This window comes from Actinia tenebrosa, unplaced genomic scaffold (genome assembly GCF_029948245.1).
Source record: "Actinia tenebrosa isolate PJP-AT-01 unplaced genomic scaffold, QUT_ActTen_1.0 PGA_scaffold2__45_contigs__length_23673736, whole genome shotgun sequence".
Classification (NCBI taxonomy): Eukaryota; Metazoa; Cnidaria; class Anthozoa; order Actiniaria; family Actiniidae; genus Actinia; species Actinia tenebrosa.
In genome coordinates, this window is record NW_028292579.1 from 10,478,989 (window position 1) to 10,501,847 (window position 22,859).

The following is a 22,859-nucleotide window of genomic DNA, read 5'->3' on the forward strand; positions in this document are numbered from 1 at the left end:
CCAAAAACCTAGAAAGCTAAGATCACTGAGGATCATGGGAAACTCATATCCATAAAAGCAAAGCCTTTTTGATACAGACCGCAGCTTGAGAATGCTCAGAAGAGACTGTACTACTAGTAAAATATGTGCAAGTACATAAACAGTTATCAAGCGATTGAAACTTGTAAAATATATGTATCTACGCATAATACATGTCGGTATCACCTTTGTAGCATTTCAGGCGACTAACTTTATTGAAATAAGTATATGTAGCTGGTTTCCTTATCTGGCTTCATTCTTGGTATTATGACATATATACTTCACTGAAGTCTTAAGATTTAAAGCACTGCTTACTAATTTATTACTAGGACTAAAGTGTTCTTCAGGAGCGGTGTTTTAGATCAAGTTGAAATAAATAATGTATCCACTGATTTTAATCAAACTTTTAATTTTTGCCTGTGTTTTACAGCGGGAACCTCAATTTATTCGCATAGTTTCTTGTTCGCTTTGTTACGATAAATGAGATTATTTTTTATTGTTAGAGTGTGCGCCATATATCCGTGAAACAGATCCAAAGATTTATTGTCTAATAGCAACTATTTTGCTGCTATTTTTCACCCAAATAGTTGATAATTAAATACTCAGTTTAAGCGGTGTGTGGCTAGTAATTGTATAACAGTAACATGATGTGACATTAATGTAAAACAAAGAACTCCTTCCCAATTAGGGAAAATGGGAAGATGTTGTACAGAACATAACAGCAACTTTTGTACATTGCTAGGAATGATAACGCCTTTTCTCTATATGCCACTAGTCTTTACTGCCATTTTCATAAACATGCGAACTCGTCAAGTGCGAGCTGAACGCTGAAATTTGGGCTTTCAGTCGGTACCTTCATATTAGGGACCTTAAGCTGCAGGACGGGAACGACGACGACGACGGCAACCATACAATAGCAGTAATTGCGCTATTCAATAGATACTCGTTGGAATGTACGAAATACTGTGCATCATTGCCGTCTTATGCTGAAAGTAAGACGTGAAATGTCTTATTTTTACGTACTAAAGAGAACGGCCACGCCAATAGCTTATCTTTTCTGATTTTCGTTATAAGTAAAGCGCTCCCAAAAGACGTCATTTCACTCTAAAACGGGGATGCTTAATGAGTAAAATACTAGGTAAACTCGAAATAATGATACAATAGAAGGTTGAAGCGCCTAAATTTCGCCGACGTTGTCGCCCACGTTGCCGTCCTGCAGCTTAAGGTCCCTATTGCTTACTGGCGGCAGCTAACCCTCCCACCCCCCCCCCCCCCCCCCCCCTTCTAATAAGCCCCTAGTCTGAGACGCAAAAAATAAAATAAAAAGAAAAAAAAAAATTAATAATAATCCACCACCCTTGAACAAACCCTTACCCCTAAGGAACATTAGTCATTTCCCCTTGACAGGCCTTTATAAGTCATTTCACCTGTTGAAATTATGAATAAAAGTAAATGTGACTTGCCAAAGATCAGGAAAAGTTATCTAATCTATAAGTCTCTAGCATCTATTTCCCCCTTCTAATAAGCCTTAATAGGGGGTTAATATAGGAAACAAGGTAAGAGTAAGTCTCAAAAAACAATTCACCATTTTCCATACATTCACTAGTCAAACACAAAGCATTCAGTCGAGGTTGCAAGGTTCAAATTTGAATAATCCTTTGAAAGTACCTTGGCGACTCGCTTGTGCGCTTTGTGTTTGACCAGTGAACCATTGCATGGGAATGGTGAATAGTTTTCCCCCCAGTTTTTACAGTTTATTAGAGTACAAACACTATAAGTGTGTAACATAAATACCACTAAATACTGCTAAATTATGCTAATCCTATTGTTTTTTATTGTTTAATTAGCACTATTTACTACTAAATAGTGCAAAGTGTTGCGCACTTTTCGTGTTTGTACTCTACTATTTCTTAGCAATAATGTTTTTCTTAGGCCCCACAAGAAGAGGTATAACTTATCCTCCAGACGTTATCCTCCAGAGGCCAAAACGAAAAACATCAACAAATAAATTTGCATTGCAAAAACATCCATAGGAAAAGTGAACGATAACCTCGCTGCGAAGTATGTTCGTAATGGTGATGGAGGACGTTGTGTCTTCAAGGTGGAACCAAACTAATAGGACGTTTGCACGATGGCGTTATTGACCTCTACTACCAGACTCCCTTGCACACTTTCTTTTGTTCAGTTGATTAGCACCAATTGTCTTACTATTCTCATGAGGGAATACAAATTTAAATAAGAAAGAAAATTTGCGAAGCATCTTGGTAGTGGGAGTCAAATGACGCCATCATGCAAACGTCCTATTCAGAGCGAATTTTGGACAATTTTATTCTCGCTCGCTTCGCAAAACAACATTCATTTTTGCAATGAAACTTTATTAAATGTAGTTAAATAGTTATAGAGATGTCCTCTTGTTCTGCTCATTTTACTCATGCGCTGCTCACAGGGGCACTAGGGGCACCAGGGACACTTTAAGAAAACCGTCATCATTGAAAAGAATCGATATTAAGAATGAAACCAATGGGCATTAGAGGAACTTTTATTTCCCGCTGTTTAAACAAATAACATTTGACAGAGGGGATTAACCTTGTGAACCCAAGAAAGGTGATGCAATCAAAACCTTGTTCTGAAAGTAGTTCACAGCCTCATTAATTCAAAGTACATTTTTTTTCTTCAAATCTTACTTGAACAAGAGCTCTTTAATATTATGTTCATGTAATATATTTCTCACAATTCCCTGGTTGGGGTTTTTGTCATTCTGAAGAAGGGAAGTCGGCCTATTCTTAATTCTTGTAGAGTCAATACGTTTCATCGCTACTACGTGTACAGCCGGATGGCGTAGAACCGCAAGGATTTTAGAAACGAGACCATAACTCATTTGTTCCTGAATTCATTTTTGCAGTCAGTAAAAATTGTGGGGGAGGGGTGGGGTGGTCTGGGGCCTGGCTTTACCGGCTCCGAAAATTGTGGGGGAGGGGTGGTAGCCTGGCTCCGCCGGCTCCTCGCTCCTGATGTTGCAGAACCCTCATTTCATATCTACTAGTTTTCACATATTTATTTCCAAGTACTGCAGATATGAGCCTTACGAAAAATCAGCATCAAATCTTAAAAACGCATCGACTAAATGTTTTTTTACTAATTGTCGTTGTAAACCTTAGCCTGCGTCACATCCGGAATTTTCTTCGCAAATACGCCAGAAAGCTTGTTCTGGACCCCCCGCAAATTGCGCGTTCACGTTAGAATGAGCAATGGCTAACGGCCAATCAGAATCTATTATATATAATCGCGCAATTTGCGGCGGGTCCAGAACAAGCTTTTTGGCGTATTTACGAAGAATATTCCGGATGTGACGTAGGCTATGTAAACCTCAAATATTAGAGTTTTGCTAAAAATCAAATTTTCGCCTTTTTCTTCAAAACGACTAAAAGTTTTTTCTTTAAACTTCCTACATCAATAGACCAGAGCTTTATCTAGATGGTAGTGAAATTTCTACAGCTCGTCCTATCCACATTTTGGAGAAAACATTTTTGAAAGTGAAGTGCACCTAAGGAGCTCACCTCGTGGGTCGACAACAACGCTCTCGGTCGTTCCGCACGGTTAAGATCGGGAGAATATTTGCATAACGACATCTTCAATGACAATGTGTTTATGCAAATATTCTGCCGAACCTGTCCCGAAGTTAACATTGTAGCATGTCCAAGAGCGTTGTTGTCGACCGATATTGAATTAATTATTTCTAGGGGGTAAGTTAGTTTTGCGAAGGAAGCGAGAACAAAATGGTCCAAAATTCGCTCTGAATTAGTTTGGTTCCTTCTTAAACCCTTTAAAAAAAAGCTTGGCAAAGTATATAAAACCAGTCCGTAAGCCGAATGGTTTCAGATCGCTTTGAAGTACTGACCTTAATCGTAATTCAGCGAGTCGTTTCCAATTGATTTATATAATTAAGACAATTATTGGATGTAATAATAATTAAACAAACAAGGCAAGTGTGGATACATATGTCTAATATATCGTTTAGAAGTATCTTCTCGACAGATAAGCCGGGTAAAATACATAGTTTACGCACATTATAAGTTATGTTGCCAAAGAGTATCCTCTTTTTGTTAACGTGGCCAGAAATCTCGGATAATTTGCTCCCGCGGTCAAGTCAGCGGAATTACCCATATGAGATATATTCAATATGGCGACACTCAGGAAGAAAGACTATGGTGAGGGTTTTGATACTACCAACAATTAAACAACATTTCATCGGTCATTTTACATGAAAACAGGAAGAAAAAAGTAAAAACCTACCCAAATTATTTTGAAGTCGAAAGAATAATATCTAACACGAGTGGAACAATAGATAGGTTGTTTATATGTATTGTGAATGAAATTTCACTTGCATTTACGTATTGTTGTTTTACATAGGTAAGATTACAACTAAAATAAACCCTCAAAGTACTTTGAAGCTTTTCAAAATCATAAAAATCAAGCTGAATCGACATTTTGTTTTGTAATCCGAAAATTTGATCTCACCGGAAGTAAAAGTGCACAGTCTTTTATTATTAATTTTGGGCTTCCTTTACAAGTCGTCCCAGAACTCTCTGCGGCATGACTAAACCTTATTTTCTGAGGTTTATTTTGGTATCAAACACGCTCAGAAAATGCCTTTTAAAACGCCAAAAAGTGGCGATTTTTGTGTGTCATCTTCGCCTTCCGGAAGCAGGATACACTCGACATGGATTATTAATTTCTTTTGTGAAAAATCAAAAACTTTGACTCCCAAAAGACAAACTTTGCTGATGCTAATGACTTCCAATTTCTTCGCAGGCGATCAAAGTAAACATTGGCCTACTTAGATAGATCTTGGCAAATTAAAAATGCGTCATGGATTTTTTGGAATCAAGTGAAGATGCATGGATACTTCTGGCTAATCTATGGTGGATGCTAGGGAGATCGGCGATAGCGAAGGGCAAAATTAAAGCCATGGAAAGGCAAAGTAAGCCCATTGAATTTTACTTTTTATATAGGTTGTGTGAAATAACAATTAGTTATAGACTTCAATACAAACTTGGCAAAATAAAAAAATAATAATTCCCAAGGTTTTATTTACATGAATATTGTCGTCTGCCATACATTTTTTATATATTTTGATGCGATGTCGAAGTACTTCGATTGGGGAACTCCGCTTTGCGATCGCGGGCTGAATGTCCGAGATTTCTGGCCATGAGGGCTGTCTCCGTTATCTCCCGAAGACGTCCACAGGCCTGACTACATGCCTCAAACTCCAACTGCCAAAAACTGCTAAATACTGTTGTAAGATTCATCAATAAAACCGTTTTAAGATATTCTTAAAATAAAAGTTTGCTGCTAAGTATTGCGATGAAAATATTAAAGTGCAACTACACACTATTTTTTACATTCTTAACTGTTTGTACTGAACATTCTATTATGTTTTGTGGTATTTTGGTCACATTTGAAAAAAAAATTTGAATGCGAAAAATTGTTTTAAAAATACGAAATGTGTGGTCCGTTACCGCAGAATCAAAGCGGGAGTATGGGTCCGAGCGTGACGTCAACGCAGGCCATGACTTGTTGCTTGGTGAAGATGGACTCTGATATAGAATCTGTGGTAATCTGTGGTTGTGTTGGCCTATGGTGACGTCACACGTCACTCGACTCATTCTCCTCTGTAATTACGGCCATGGTCCACTTACTTCGACTAAAATGCTCTACAAGTATTTTCCAATCTTTGACAGAGCACCAAAACTTCGCATTTTGATGGATCTAAAAAAAAATTCAAAGAGCTGCTTTTTGTGACTTAAAGTTTTACTCCAGATCGGAAAAATAGGGTGTAGGTGCACTTTAAAGAACGTAGATCGACGAACCTTCAATGTTTTTATCGACGTTAGTTTTGAAAGCTTTTCAGTTCTTCTAGTATTTCTGCCATCGAAGGACGATTATCAGGATCTGATTGCAAGCATCTTCTTATGAGCCTTCTGATCAATTCATTGGAAACCATAGCAATTTGTTCGTTTCTTCGAGCTACATCGGGGAAATCCCGAACAAACATCTCGCAAAGCAGAACCCCGAAGCTGTACACATCAACCTAAGGGTAAAAAAGAATAGATTGAAAATATATTTTGAAACCTCTGATCTTATTCATATGACTTTTTTCTCTGACTTTTTCAAGTATTGTATTTGAATATGTCTCCTGAATGCAGTCCTAGTAGTCTCCTACCCAGCCCGGCTATTAGTGTCGTCACGCCACGCTCACTCCCCTAAGTAGCCGCTACTTAAGAGAGTGTGAGCGTCGCGCGACGACACGAATAGCTGCTGCGTAGGAGACTAAGTTCCAAGTTACCAATTTCATGTTTTCTTTGTTGTTTTTATATAATGCTAAAATACACTTTACCTTGGGTGTTTGCGTTGACGTGAGTGATTCGGGTGCTGAGTACACCGGAGCACCAGGAGCAACAGTCATAGACTGATGTAAGAAGTTGGCAGTACCAAAATCTGATACTTTTGCTCGCCAGTAAGTATTGTATTTCCAAAGTAACACGTTTGCACTGCTGATGTCTCGATGGATAATAGGTATGGGTCTAATGAGATGTAAGTAGTTTAACCCTTTGGCAACATCTAGATCAATAGTTATGATCTCACTAGAATTCAATGCACGTTCATGCAAAAGTGCTCTTAGGCTAGAATCCAAAAGTTCCGTAACAAAAAGAGGACTTTGAATATCGTTGGTTGCTCCAATAAACTGAAGAAGACAAGGATGACGGCATCTTGAAGCTATACCTATTTCACGCTCGAAAAGTCTTCTGTTGTGATCTGAGAGAATAAGCTGATGAATTTGTTTCACTGCAACTTCACATCCACGGAATTTTCCCTTTGTTACGCTACCCCAGGCTCCTTCTCCAATGAGGTTTTCGGTCATCAATATTTCATCGCGGGCAAGAACCCAATCGCAGGATTGCGTCGAAGCTCGGTATTCTTCGATAGATCGTTGCAATGTGGCTTGTGTTGCCAGGAGTTCATCGATTCTTTGCCTTTCTTCTTCTAAAGATACTTCAAGCGCTTCTTTTCTCTGGCTTATTTCTAGATGCGCTTGTCTTTCGGTTTCTAAGGTCCTTTGCAATTCATCTTTTCTCTGGTTTGTTGCTTGATGCGCTTGTCTTTCGGTTTCTAAGGTCCTTTGCAATTCATATTTTCTCTGGTTTGTTGCTTGATGAGCCTGTCTTTCGGTTTCTAAGATCTTTTGCAATTCTTCTTTTCTCAGGTTTGTTGCTTGATGCGCTTGTCTTTCGGTTTCTAAGGTCCTTTGCAATTCATCTTTTCTCTGGTTTGTTGCTTGATGCGCTTGTCTTTCGGTTTCTAAGGTCCTTTGCAATTCATATTTTCTCTGGTTTGTTGCTTGATGCGCTTGTCTTTCGGTTTCTAAGGTCCTTTGCAATTCATCTTTTCTCTGGTTTGTTGCTTGATGCGCTTGTCTTTCGATTTCTAAGGTCCTTTGCAATTCATGATTTCTCTTCTTTGCTGCTCGATGCGCTTGTCTTCTGGTTTCTAAGGACCTTTGCAATTCATCTTTTCTCTGGTTTGTTGCTTGATGTGCTTGTCTTTCGGTTTCTAAGATCCTTTGCAATTCTTCTTTTCTCTGGTTTGTTGCTCGATGCGCTTGTCTTTCGATTTCTAAGGTCCTTTGCAATTCATGATTTCTCTTCTTTGCTGCTCGATGCGCTTGTCTTCTGGTTTCTAAGGACCTTTGCAATTCATCGTTTATCAGGCTTGTTGCTAGATGCGCTTGTCTTTCGATTTCTAAGGTCCTTTGCAATTCATCTTTTCTCTGGTTTGTTGTTTGATGAGCCTGTCTTTCGGTTTCTAAGGTCCTTTGCAATTCATCATTTCTCTGGTTTGTTGCTTGATGAGCCTCTCTTTCGGTTTCTAAGGTCCATAAAATATGTAAATAAACAACCAAGCAAACGAACGAACGAACGAACGAACGCAGAGAACAAACGGATAGTAAGGATCACGATAACGATGATGAAAATGATGATTAAAACGTCTGATATTGATGATAATGATCATGATAATGATCATGATCATGATCATGACAATGATGGTCATGATAATGATGATCATGATAATGATGATAATGACGATAACGACGATTGTAAAGATCAGTAGGACCAGGCCCTGTTTGATTAGCTTATTGCTGCCGCAGCGTAGCGAGCCTGGAGCGAGCTGAGCAAGGCAGCGACTCCAATCCGGACAGGAAGCTATATTTTCGATTTTGCCCCACGATGCATCGGTGTTTTTTTTTTTACCATCATGCCTCGCACAAGTTTATAAACGAAAACTCCCGGATGATCGATCTTTCGTTCCCGCTCGTGGTTGCCATAAAATAACTCGGTAAGTGATGAACTAATTCTTCTTTTCTATACGTTAGAATTTAGCTCTTTTTATGTGTTTTTACCTCCAAAATTTGTTACGTATCTGAAGAATGAGATACTGACTAATTTTACTAATTTTTTTTGCTCGTTTGACAATGTTTTCGATTCTTTTTTGAGTTAAAAACTGTTTGTTCAAAAGTTCACTGTTCCATAAAAATCTGTTAACATTTGGTCAGCTACGATTTCAAGCTCACGCCCCCTCATGTAAGCCCATACAAAACCGTGTTTTTGCGAATCTTTTCGCAAAATAATGACCATCTAGGCAAAAAACAGAAGTGGATTCAGTTAATTCAACTATTCACGGACCTTATTATATGGTTTAGATTGAATTCTATTGAAAAAAAACACCGTAATTTTTGAGTTGAATGTACGCTATTGGACCGCGTATTTTACAAGAGAAAATGAATGACATAACCGGGGTCAAGCTAGAAAATCGTCTCTCTTTGGTATAAAACAAGACCTGTCAATAAAACAGAAGTGGATTTGAAAACCCCGGGCTTTCATGAACATTTTGGTATATAATTCATAGGAATTTGTTAAAATTTAGAATTGTATTTTTGCTGATTTTGTAAGCTCATACTATCTGTTGGCCTATACATTCGCCCTTATGGTTTCTTAGGTTTCGTAGCCTCGAAAACACGCTAACTACTAGTTAGCGAAAGAACAGAAGATTTACGGGTGATTTAGGATGTTTTGTCACGTAGTTTACTTGTGCTATATAACTTTACCTTTAAGAACGACCTTTTGCTTTGGAAAGAGAGGAAAAAGACCGAAAAGAGCAAATATTCCAAATGTATGGACAATTTTTTCCAATATTCCCAAGAATTAATGAACTTCATGGGCAAAACCTTGTTTTGGTTTATCTATTCATGATTCATCTACTCGAACACTAATTTCCGCACGAACAAGCGAAGATCGATGAGAGAACAGGGTTTCAATAATCAGAATTATACGATAAGCGATATTGTAGTAAACAAATTAAATATTTTATTCAGTATGAATCGTTATTCTCTTGAACTTGACGATATAGTCTTATAACCCATTTTTATGTATTTATATTAATTGTTTTGGCTTCAAAGTCTACTCACAAAGGAACACGAGGAGCATAGCAATATTTATTTTAAGACTTTTATTCCAGGGTTTGATCTTTGCCGTTCGAAGCGTATGATCTCCTTCAATGTTTCTGCAAAAAATGGCGATTCATTTAAAAATATCGATAAATTATAAAATTTGAATCAATTATGAGAGAGGTCTTGAGCAAATAATTGCCTGTATTTACGTTTTACTAAGCATTTTGATTTTAAAGCGAGCTATACAATTTTCGTGCGAATGAGCAAGTTCATGAAACCGAATTATTACGTATGCCAAAATCTGGACCGGAACTGGAACTGGAGTTTCAGATTGAGTTGTTCGATGACTTCGATGAGTAAGGTCTGTTTTGATTTTTTTTTCTTTCTGAGAAAGTGTTCACAAATAAATTCTGTATAGTTTTACTGTACATTGCTGATCGACTCAATTCAAAACGCCCACTTATTTATTTCATCAAAAACATCAATAAATTAAATCACAACACAGAGACCCCAAAAGTGTAAATGTCTAACATTACTTCTCTAGATGTGCAACCTTTCCAGCAATCACATCACATATTTCAATGTCATGCCTATATTTCATAACCAGGCCCATCGTTACCAGGTATCTCAGCGCACCCTGAGCCCAGGGTCTTGTTTTATACATAACCATTATTATTAACCACATTGTTGGAATTAATTGTTAAAGTTTTTTTTTTAATAGTTTATTTCGTTACAGGACAATTTTACGGAAGCCCTGGAGGGACGTTTCAGACTTCAGACTTTAGGATATTTCAGACTTCGGACTTAGGATATTTCAGACTTTGGGCTTAGGATATTTCAGACTTTGGACTTAGGATATTTCAGACTTGTTCGGATTCCGGGTGGACTTCGCCATAGTACAAACGCATTAACAAAATGGGGGAAGAGGTAGTTTCTTTCTAGACTCAGCTTTTTTGCTAAGTAAAAAAATCTATCAAGCTTTGTCTGCTACATCACAGCGTGGGACAATCACAACAACCGGAGAACAGGGGAAAAACCCTCGAAGCACAGGAGAGAACCAACAAACAACTCTACACACATGCGATATCGCAGCCTTCGTAGCTCGGCTTTAGGGGGGGGGGGGGGGGGGGGAGGAGAAGAAAGGAGAGCCCTCCCTTCTTTTACCTCTCCCCTCCTCCCATTTCCCCTCCCCCTTCCCTAGGGCCGATCTATGCAGTGTCGCCAAGCAAAGCAATTTCAATTTTGGAATTTACTTATTATGATCTGAAATCTGAAGTTTCAACTCTGAAGTCTGAAATATAGGCTTCAACTCTAAAGTCTGAAATTATAAATCAGTGAATGACAGTGAAGTCATTGGAACCTGGATGTAACTATAAAGCCGGATGATTCATATTCGACCAAAATTTAAAACTCGAAAATAAAAAAAGGTTGAGTTTTGCAAAATGTAAACATAAGGCTGGGCAGCGTTGGGTGAAGTTCGAAGTCTGAAATATCCTATAAGTCTGAAGTCTGAAATGTCCCTCCAGGGCTTCCGTACAATTTACAACAAATACAAAAGAAAAGAAAGGGGAAAAAAAGCAATTACAATATAAATAGATATAAATAGCAAGAAATTTAGTTTTAGTTATTTACAATCAATTTCAACAGAATTCGTAGCAACTTAGCGAACTTAAAAGGCAGGAAAAACAGACTTATTCATTCCTTAATATCTTTAGAAGATTACAATATTTGGCCAGATGGAAGGATAATTTATTATTTTTCATGGCTATTCTATATTCATTTTTTTCATATTCTTTAAATGAATTTATGAAACCTTTAATACTAATAATACTTGGCCTGTTTCTGTATTTATATAGACAAATTCTTTATAGCAAAAGAATAAAATTAATTAATATTTGATTTTCTTCTGAGGCGTAGCCAATAACTATCACTTCTATATTCAATTGTGGAAGAAGTATATTACATGTTTGTAGTATGCTTCGAATTTCTGAATATAATGTTGATGAAACTCTACAATTGACAAAGAGATGCTCCATTGTTTCAGCTTTTTCATTACATAGAGAACAAGCAGGATTTTCTCTTATTTTAAATTTTGCTAAGTCTTTGTTTAAATATAAACAATTCATTATCATTTTATGTTGGAAACACCTTAAATAGGTTGAAATGGTAGTTTTGTGCAACAAAGCATAGGCTTTTCTCCAGTCAGTAGAGTTATTTTCTAGAATTAACCGCCACCGTTTCTGTGAGGTTGGCGGAGAAAAAACCTTACCTATCAGCTTATTATAAACTTGTTTAGTTTTAATTAAGTTCAATATCTTATATTTTTCCTCTATTTTCATAATTGGGCACTCTGATGCTGCAATAGTCGAAGGCTGTTCAAGCATGCTATTTTTCATTATTTGTTTCCACTGTGAAGGAATAAGAGTGATTATTTTAACCCAAGTTAACCATTCTGTATTTTCTAACCCTTTGTTTTTTACTACTTCCCAATGAAAACCTTTTTCCCCTTTATCCCATACGTCTCTGACAAAACGTATATTGACATTTAAAAAATGTTGTCTACTTAAAACTAACACAATTTAAAGGAATGAAAACATTGTTCCATATATAAAGATTGCCTTAAGACCTCTTCTGGGTTGACAATATTTGTAGTACCAAGTTCTGGCCAAACTTTTAAATCATTTTGATAAAATGCAGGAATTTCAGGGGGAATACATTTTATATCAAAATTTTCCCGAATACACTCAATTCCTCCAGAATTTACCGCCATTTTCATTGCTACGCGGCTACCCCAGACAAAAATTGCGACGTGCACTTTGCAATAGACTGCCGTCAATCAAACACGTTGACGCCATTTACACGCGTGTGTGATTCCTGCTCTGTTTTATCACTTTTTGTAGAGTACAAATCACTATAGAAATTCCTTATCATGTTTCGCATTTGTAGTGGGTCCGTTATCTCCTGTTCTCCATTTAACAGTTTTCTTATATGCTAAAAAGCTTTATTCCTTCTCTCCAGGGTAAGGAAATACTTATTATTTTTTTCTCCTTCTTCATACCATTTACATTTCGATCGTAGTATAACGCCTTCTGTTATATAATTACTATATTCATCTAGCTTACGTTTTAAAATATTATGTTGTTCGACCTTATCTTTGTCCGTTTCCCAATTTGTCTTAGTTTCAATTTGTTGTATCTCCTTCTCCAATTCGTTGTATTTTGACCTTCTTTCTTTAGCTCGAACTTTAGAATACTAGCTTTATTGAAAATTTCCTTATCTCATATTTCATTTAATAAACTCCTATTCTCTTTTTGCGAATTGAATAACGCCTCGTCTTTCTGAAAGTTTTCCTTAGTTTCATCAATTAGAGTATTCATTTCTGTAACTTAATTTTCATCTTTTAAAAGAGAATTGTTGAATTTCCAGAACAAAGGCCCGCGCGGTCCTTCTTCAAAAGATGAAAGCTTTAACAATAAAGCCGAGTGATCCGTAGAAGGCGCTGGGATAATTTCCAATTTATCTACACTAGGTTGAAGACAGTCTGATATGAAAAAATAGTCTAGACGCCTACGAATTCTCTCATCCATATCCTTATCAGTCGATTTTCCTTGTGCTACCCCGCTCCACGTATACTGTTTTGCAGATGGATTTCTTACCCTCCAAATATCACATTAGTCCAATTCATCAAAATAGGTCCTTAGTGTCTCTATCATCTTAATCTTGAGAGTTGGGTTACGACCGAAAGAATATAGGCAGTTCAAGAATAAAAATAAAATCTTCCCATATTATTGGAGTGTGCACTGGAATATCTAAATTCCCTACTATTGCTAATATGAAGTAGAAGTAGCACATCAATCGACACCTAGTCACAAGATATTGACTTACGCAGTACTCGATGACCAATCTACTGACGTCTTTGATGAAGACCTACTCGATGAGCTAAATGTCAATGGAGAAGAAGTAAATGTGCAAGTGAACACTATCGTAGGAACAAACACTATACGCACTCAGAAACTGTTCGGCCTTGAGATACAAGACGAAAATCACAACCATGCACCCATCAAGATTCCTTACGCCTATACAAGAGAAGATATACCTGCAAACCATCGTGACATTGCCACACCTATCGTTGCTAAGGAATGGAATCACCTTAAGCCAATTGCTGACAAGATCACAAACTACCTGGATGTAAAGATCGGTATGCTCATTGGCCGCAACGTTCCTACGGCATTCCAACAACTGAATGTTATCTACGTAGGAGAAGAAGAACCATCGGCCGAGGAATACAAATTCGGCTGGACCATCATAGGTAAGGTATGTCCATCACCTGCCCTCAACAGAAACCAAACGTACGCTTCATCAGTGCAACGACTCACCGCACATGACGAAGTAAAGCTAAAGACCAGCATTAACAAAACTAAGGACACGACGAGCCCCCAACAGCTTCAATAGATGATGGAGCTAGACTACAACGAATTGCACTACAGTCGTCGAATTCACGGTACTGAAAAGGTAGAATCCTTAGACGACAAGCGCTTCCGCGAGATCATGGAAAGCATTATTCATCTAAACAACAGCGGAAACAGGGAAGCACCTTTACCATTCAAGACCGATGACGTATCGCTACCGAATAACCGACAACAATGTCCACGCAGACTACTGTCTCTGAAGAGAAAGCTCGAAAGAAATAACCAAACCAAACCAGTATACAGTGAGTTCATGCAAAAACTCATAGACAAGAACCACGCAAGCCGCGTTCCGGCCAACGAAATAACAACTCAGACAGGAAAAGCTTGGTATTTCCCGCATTTTGACGTGTACCACAGAAAGAAGCCAAATCAAATCCGAGTAGTGTTTGATTGCAGCGCAGTCTTCGACGACGAGTCGTTAAACAAACATCTTCTACAAGGTCCTGACTTGATGAATGCCCTATTGGGGGTACTTCTAAGGTTCCGCAAAGAAAATATTGCCTTTACCTGTGATGCTGAACAGATGTTTCACATCTTCTTCGTTGATCCTGACAACAGAGATTTCCTACGTTTCCATTGGTTCGAAGGAAATGACCTAGACGGTCACATTGTCGAATACAGGATGAAGGTCCACCTGTTTGGCGTAGTGTCCTCTCCAGGAGTAGCCAACTACTGTCTTCAAGAAACAGCAAGAGCCGGAAGACAAGAGTTCGGGGATGAAGCCACAGAATTCTTACTACAAGACTTCTACGTGGATGATGGCCTGAAATCTGTTCCAACAGTCGAAGATGCTATCAGCCTGATCAAGAAAGTCAAAGCAATGTGCGATGCAAAGAAATTACGTCTACACAAGTTCACTAATAACAGCAAGGCAGTATTAGAAGCAATTCATATTGACGACAGAGCTAAAGACCTCAAGGACCTGGATCTCAGATATGACACTTTACCAATTCAACGTTCTCTAGGTACCTTCTGGTGCATAGAAAACGATACATTAGGCTTCAGAATTGAACTCAAAGACAAGCCACTTACCCGTAGGGGTATTCTATCGACTACAAGCTCGGTGTATGATCCTCTCGGAATCGTCGCTACAGTAATCCTAGTCAGCGAGCAAATCCTCCAAAGCCTCTGCCGCCAAGGTATCGACTGGGATAACCACGTACCGGACGACATTGCCATGCGATGGGAGAAGTGGCGTTCTGAACTACACCTCTTAGAAAAGGCCAAGATCAATCGTTGTCTGAAACCTGCTGGTTTTGGTACTCCAGTAAAGGCGGAAATACGCAGCTTTGCCTACGCTTGCGAAAACGGGCTAGGACAAGTGTCTTACCTTCGTTTTGTAAACGCCCATGATGAAGTACATGTCAGTTTCCTGATGGCAAAGTCACGTGTCGCTCCTCTCATCTCAATACCTAGAATGGAACTAACAGCTGTAGTCGTCTCTGTCAACGTGACAAACATGCTTAAAAGCGAGTTAAGCTACGAAGACCTTAAGTGCGCGTACTACACAGACTCTGAGATTGTTGTTGGCTATACATGTATCAATAACAATGCACGGCGGTTTCACGTCTACGTTGGTAACAGAGTCCAGTACATTAGAGACCACACCGATCCTGAACAGTGGCATCACATCCAAGGCAGCCAAAATCTTGCAGACGAAGCATCAAGATCGATGTCAGCGCAAGAACTTCTCGACAACCCTAGATGGCTCAAAGGCCCATCGTTCCTTTGGGAAGCAGAGGTTCCTCTGATCAACCAATCCGGTTCCAGATTCAATGTAGCTGATAACTACATCGAAGTAAAGGTCCATCATCAGGAAGTGCAAGCCAGTGCTACTCTCATCACTGCAAAGGCCAAAGATCAACATCCAGCTGTTCTCCAATACATTGGACGTTTCTCAAACTGGCACAAAGCAAAGTCATGGATCTCCACGATACGAAGAGCTATCAACAGATTAAGAAAAAGAAAAGTCCATCAGTCGACATTTCGCAGAACCAAGTCAACTGTCTACCCACAGATACATCAGTCAAGGACCTGCAAACCGCAGAACAGCTTATAATCAGAAATCTACAAGAAGAACATTTTAAAGAAGAAATAACAATCCTTAAACAGCTTCAAGGAAATGCAGACCGTTTTAAAGATCGTAATGCCGCAAGAGCCCGAAATACTAAGTTGAAAGCAAAGAGCACATTGTTTCGCCTCGACCCGTTCATTGATCAAGATGGTCTTCTCAGAGTTGGAGGACGGATCACCACGACTGATGAACCATTTGCAGTGAAGCACCCTCTAATCCTTCCGCAAAGAAGTCATGTGACGACTCTCATCATCAATCACTATCGCAGTTAAGTCATCCACCATCAAGGTAGAAGTACGACTCTCAATGCCCTACATCAGTCATGGTTCTGGATCACCAACGGAAGATCTGCTGTTACATCCCACATCAGCAAATGCGTTACGTGTCGCAAAGAAAGAGGCAAGTTGCAAAAACAGAAGATGGCAGATCTACCAGAAGAGCGTGTTACACCTGCACCGTTTACTTATTCGGGTATGGATGTTTTCGGACCGTTCTACATCAAAGAAGGTCGCAAGACTGTCAAAAGATACGGCATAATATTTACATCCTTATCTTCACGTTCTGCTCATCTGGAAACGCTGAACTCCATGGACAGTGACTCATTCATTAATGTACTTAGACGTTTCCTCAGTCGCAGAGAAAAAGTACGGGTACTACGCTGTGACCAAGGCACGAATTTTGTTGGAGCCAAAAACGAGTTCATCGCTGCTGAATCTGAAGTTGAAAAAGGCATAGTAAAAGAATTCTTATTGAAGAATGACTGTGAGCTCATTGAGTTCAAATTCAACGTTCCCCACGCCTCTCATATTGGTGGTGTGTGGGAACGCATGATACGATCAACCCGCTCAGTGTTATCATCACTACTCAACCAGCTGGGTAACCAGCTAGATGACGAATCTTTCAGAACGCTGATGACAGAAGCGGAGAACATCATCAACAGCTGCCCCCTCACAGTAACAGACCTATCTGACCCAAAAGCTGAAGAGCCCCTTACTCCAAACCACCTCCTGACCGGAAAGTCAGCTGTAGTACTACCTCCTCCTGGAAAGTTCGAGAGTCCCGATGTGTATTGCAGAAAGCGGTGGCGTCGTGTCCAGTATATTGCGGATCAGTTCTGGACACGATGGTAGAAAGAGTATCTCAACCACCTCAACAGTAGACGAAAATGGACTGTTCCCAAGCGCAACAATCAGGTGGGTGACATTGTCCTCCTCAAAGACGAATGCCCAAAAAACAAGTGGCCTCTTGCCAGGGTAACGGAGACCCTTCCCAGTAAAGACGGCATAGTGCGCAAAGTTGAAATCCAGACTTCGCAAGATGGACAGCGAAGGTTCTACGAAAGACCTATCCATAAACTGATACTAGTGCTATCAAAGGAAAAACAAGAGAGTAATTGACAAGTTTACGAGAGACACTATATTGATACAACGTACTTGTATACTGATTAGACACTACAACAAGACAAGAGTTATTGTTTATGTTCACCACATACTAGTCATACGGAGATTACCTGATTATTTGGAATTATCAAGCCATAGAAAGAGAATTTTAATTAGTTTATAATTAATCTTTAGTCTACGTGTTCAGCATTTTTATATCCATTTTCATATAAGTTTTGATTCTATAAATGACAAGCATTTAGGGAAGCAGTGTAACGGCGTTGGTACGCCCTCAGCTTTGGTTTACATTTTATTGTATTTTGATTTTTATATTTACTTGTTTTATTGTCTCTCAGCGAATTATTGTAATTTTATATATCTAGTTTTATTTGGTTAAGGATTAAACGCTCATAGCAACAATCAATGTTTGTAATCTGATATGTTTAATGTATATGATTTGTACGATCGAATTAAAGGCCGTCAAGATCTCGACGGGTAAAGACGTGACTCGACGTTGCTGTTTTCTCTGTTCGGTATCAAGGCCCTTTCGTCGTTATTCGTTCCGCGGCCCTCTCAAGAGAACTGGCACCATCACAGTCTCAATAGTGCGATGAAACTTTCATTAAGAATATTCACCATTGAATTTGACAATCATGAATATGTTTGCGCGGATTCATTAACGTTTTCGAACTTTCATTAGCGTTTTGGTGCAGACAATAAACCACAACCACATTCAATACAGTGTTTTGGACATTTATTGTTTAGTTGCTTAATTTGTAGTTGTTTGTTGGTTTTCTCCTGTGCTTCGAGGGTTTTTCTCCTGGTTCTCCGGTTTTCCTCCCTCCTCAAAAATCAACTTCTAAATTCTAATTCGATCTTTGGGCTTTCACTTAGTTTGGAGCCTAGCTTTGTTGTAGTTGTCCCACGCTGTGATACAACAGCGAAAGGCTTTGTAGATTTTTTTTAGACTCATTAGGAGTACTATCATTAAATCAATGGTATTGAGCAAATCAATACACATATTAAAATCATTTTATTAATAACCATTATTATTTCAATGTAAAAAAATGTTACAGTTTTCTTGATTCATAGTATTACACGACCCATTTTTGTATGCTTCTTTGTAGCTTATTTCTTTGTTTCGTTGTTTCTTTGGTTGTTTTCTTTTTTTTTTTTTCTTCGTTTGTTTGTTGATTTATTTCTTTGTTTTTGTTGTTGTTTACTGTGTTTATTTTATTTATTTATTATTTTATTTGTTTATTTATCTTACTTACCTGGTCACAAGTACACCTTTTGCTGTTTGTTAACCGCAAAGGAATATTCATTCAAGCGAAAAAGCATTATCATTAGCGCGAAGAGGCACACAATAACGCGAACGGAGTTTCAAGAGCGCGATGGAACATTCATTAAGGAATTTAGCATAACATTGGACAATCATGAATATGTTTGTGCAGGTTCATTAGCGTTTTCGAAGTTTCATTAGCGCCTTTGTGCAATCAATAGACAAAACCACACATTCAATAACGGTTTTTGGACATTCATTAGCGCAATACATTATTACTTTACTTTTTACACGGGAATTGTAGGATTTTAGCTTTCTTTACATTTCTTACAACCCATGAATATAACCGTTCTTTACAAAGAAAACATGGCGTTAGGTATTGAAGAAAGAAGTGTATTTATCCTTGAATTGCTTCTCTATTCATACATCTGGGAAGATAGGTTTGCATGTGGTTGTACCACTGCATGCATTTTTGTTGCATGATAACATTTACGTATGTTTCTTGTAGTCGCTCTAAGAAGCAATCTTTTTCTTAGCTCTCCGAGTGGAATGCCTTGCCTTCTAGCTTCTCCTCTGTCTCCCATTATATTCATGGGTTGTAAAAAATGTAAAGAAAGCTAAAATCCTACAATTCCCGTGTAAAAAGTAAAGTAATAATGTATTGCGCTAATGAATGTCCAAAAACCGTTATTGAATGTGTGGTTTTGTCTATTGATTGCACAAAGGCGCTAATGAAACTTCGAAAACGCTAATGAACCTGCACAAACATATTCATGATTGTCCAATGTTATGCTAAATTCCTTAATGAATGTTCCATCGCGCTCTTGAAACTCCGTTCGCGTTATTGTGTGCCTCTTCGCGCTAATGATAATGCTTTTTCGCTTGAATGAATATTCCTTTGCGGTTAATGAACAGCAAAAGGTGTAATAACTTGCTTTAATGTACCTACTATGGAGTGCAAACAAGCCACGAAACACTAATTAATATTATTAAATAGTACAAACACAAAACCTTAACATGCTTGAGAGCTATACAGTACCTATTCTTGGTTTGCAATCAATCCAAGGGCGCCAGGACAGACGGAATTGAATTGATATATGTTTGTTTCTAGATGAATGCTTGGATTATAAAGCAATTCTTTGACACATGAATTTGCCTGTCTATTTCTTAGTACTGCTCTTCAGTTAACTGCTTTAGTAGCTGAATCAAGACAAGAACAGTTAATCATAACAATTTATTGGCTATGACAATCGAAAATTATTAGAAATCCTCGCTTATTAGAATTAAACCCCTTGTTTACGAATAAATTTATATTTCTAGTTTGACTTTTCTACTGTGAAATGCGCAATAGAAGCACCCAATTATTATTATTATTATTATTATTATTATTATTATTATTATTATTATACAGCTTTTCATTAATCCCATATAGGTAACTGTCCAAATATTTTCTTAATTGGACAGGTCTTGTTGATATGGGGTTAATTAGGCAGCTATATAATTAATAGGTAATGGAATTTCATGCTCCCCAATCAAGAAATAATTAGACTCGAAAAATTTATCTGACTGCCAAATTGTACTCGGCCTACGGCCTCATCCAATTTTGTCAGTCCTCGGAATTTTCCTCGTCCAATTATTTCTTAATTGGACAGCATGGAGTCCTATTACATATACTTATTATTACATGTATTATTATTATTATTATTATTATTATTATTATTATAATTACTACTTTTTTTTTTAATGCCAAGCAGCATGACTATTGAATCCATCTATCGTTTGCTTAATATTTTTACTATATAGTGTTGTTATGGATAGGGCTAGCTCATTTGACGAACTTACCGATATAATGATTCTCATCCTTGCCTTGAACATGCTGTACGTTTCCTAAGCGCAAGTAAAGTTTTCGAAGTTCTCGAATTTGAAGCGGACAACAGGGATAATCATTTTTTAACGTCTTATTGCATACTGCATTGATTGCAGACCTTACATTCGCCTCCTTCCCGTAAAACGGCAACTCATCATCTGGAACGTCTATTGCTTGGATAGCAACTGTTTCCATTCGCAACTGTTTTATTGCGGCCTCTTTTACCGATAACGCTGGTGTGAGAATGATATATTTAGACATCATTGGTCCGTCATAGACCTCTCTGTAGAGTACAAAGTACTCCTCACAAGCATCATCATGTTTCCTTCGTGTGCATCCTGGCAATGGGCTGATTGCCACTTTTAATCCATCATCGATTACATTAATTGTGACATTGAAATCTGACTCAATGGATTGGATTCTCTTTTTATACATTGGGACTGTATAGATAAATCGTAAGATGATAGGAACAGACCGGAAAACCATGGCATCTATCTCTTGATTGTTGGTATCATCACTTTTTCCTGAAAAGATCTAGATAGATAGCGTTTATCTAATTAGTAACGACAACATGGAAAATGCAGTCAATCATTTTCACACACACACAAAAAATATCCAGAACGAGGAACCCATGTTAAAAGCAAGCAGGCATGCATTTTCAAAATTAATTACGGAATTAATACGAGTAGCAATGCATTGACAAAGTCACCACTAAAGAATGGAAATACAGCTAATTTATGAATAATTGAAAAAGATCAGTACATACACCGGATGTCAGTATGGCGGAACGCTCGGGAAAACTGGGGCGAGTGCACGAAATCGAGGCTAGTAAAGAGACTGATCAAAATACTTGAACTTTCGATCAAAAACCAGTCTAATAATTTGCCTTAAAAATTGTCTCTGTCTCCGTTAGATTTCTCAATATCTACTTGTAATCGACATGCCTACAAGTGGTTGTGTCCCTCAATGCAACCAACAGGGTTTTACAACGCCAACTGGTGAAAAAGTGTCATATTTTTCACTTCCAATCTTGGCTCTGAAAAGAAAACAATGGATCCGAGCCATTCGCCGCGAGGAAGAAAAAAACTTCAAAATTACTAGCTCTACAAAGGTCTGTTCTCTTCACTTCAGATCTGAAGACTGAGAAAATCATTGAATGGCCGAATTCATGTAGTTGATGGTGGTATTCCGTTGAAACTTCCGTGGTCAGTTCACAGGTAGCCCAAGCTTGGTTTCTGTGATGTCATGTTATAAGGAAATGTATGGGATCCATCAAAAATTTCAATAAAATCATTGAAACTTGCCACTAAAGCCTCGAAATTTTACCCGATCATTGAGAAATAGCACTTCTTTCGCTCTGCGTGGTTATTTTTTTAAACAAGCGCGAGTTAATGGCGACCGCGAATTGGAATCCGTCTCTCACCTAGCTTTTAACTAAAGCAGCCTTTGTTTTAAGTTCCTTTAGTGAATCTCCTCTACATTGAAGCTAGGATTTCAATTCTTGATTTTTTAAAGACGCTGGATCTCTTCCACAAAGGGAAGATCCCGGAATATTGTTCTCTGTTACTTGACAAGTAATCATGTACAACTTCAAAACAACCGGGAAACCTTTCCTTACTAGCCTCCATTTCGTGCACTCGCCCCAGTTTTTTTCGAGCGTTCCGCCATACGGACATCCGGTGTATAGCATCAGCGAGAATCTTCCTTTATATTCTTCAAAAACACGTTGCGTCATCGCGGCCTCTAGGGAGAGCGTTGGCCATTTAACAAAAGATTTTTATGAGACTCCTTTGTTAACATCACCAGCATGGCCGCCATGTTTTTGTCTTTTGACTCTCTCGGGAATACTTGCAACACAGCAATGAAACTTTCTATGTTCAAATATGGTGCTAATTAATATCAGAATTTGTGAACTGGAATGAGACTTAACAAGTACCTTTTGAATTAAATTCCTTGAAGACTCACGCATAGCAAATTCAAAGTCTTAAACTCTATTAATATCTACTGACGAAATAAATATTTAAGCCATTTTCCAATGACCGGTAAGCACTACTAAATTTCCACTCTTCCAGCAAAGGATAATGCTTTGAGTAGCTAAATCAAAATTCGAGTTTCGAAAACAAATAAAGGTAATCCTTTCACAGCATTTTCGAATTCTTTTACTTATTTTACAAAATACACTTATTTTGCTTTTCTGCCCGATTAATTTCTAACTTCAACAAGCCATAGATTTCAGCAACCAACAAAAAGGACACGTGTAGACAT

General features: G+C 38.2%; 2 protein-coding genes across 2 annotated transcripts in view; both read right to left on the reverse strand.

Annotated features, from left to right (window-relative positions):
• Positions 1 to 5,483: 5,483 nt before the first annotated feature.
• On the reverse strand, positions 5,484 to 10,136 carry LOC116299453 (uncharacterized). Its single transcript, XM_089034052.1, has 4 exons — positions 10,060 to 10,136; positions 8,477 to 8,496; positions 6,416 to 7,944; positions 5,484 to 6,109 (listed from the first exon to the last, which is right to left on the reverse strand). Exons 1-4 carry the CDS (start codon positions 10,134 to 10,136, stop codon positions 5,909 to 5,911), a joined length of 1,827 nt encoding a protein of 608 aa, XP_088890178.1. The 3' UTR covers positions 5,484 to 5,908.
• Positions 10,137 to 11,666: 1,530 nt separating this feature from the next.
• Positions 11,667 to 22,859, reverse strand: part of LOC116309116 (uncharacterized) — a 52,288-nt gene continuing 41,095 nt past the window's right edge. Inside the window, exons 3-4 of the mRNA XM_089034556.1 lie at positions 20,570 to 21,128; positions 11,667 to 11,931 (exon numbers count right to left, since the gene is read on the reverse strand). Coding sequence (XP_088890682.1) covers positions 11,909 to 11,931; positions 20,570 to 21,128 — 582 coding nt within the window. The 3' untranslated portion in view covers positions 11,667 to 11,908. The remainder of the gene's footprint in view (positions 11,932 to 20,569; positions 21,129 to 22,859) is intronic.

What these genes read in the sequence shown, in the direction of transcription:
- LOC116299453 (XM_089034052.1), bottom strand. Translation starts at nt 10,136, where the DNA reads ATGGGCCTGGTTATGAAATATAGGCATGACATTGAAATATGTGATGTG. An exon ending in AAGGTTGCACATCTAGAGAA is followed by an intron (nt 8,497 to 10,059) that starts GTAATGTTAGAC and finishes CTCATTCTTCAG; the next exon opens with ATACGTAACAAATTTTGGAG. An exon ending in CGTCAACGCAAACACCCAAG is followed by an intron (nt 6,110 to 6,415) that starts GTAAAGTGTATT and finishes TTTTACCCTTAG; the next exon opens with GTTGATGTGTACAGCTTCGG.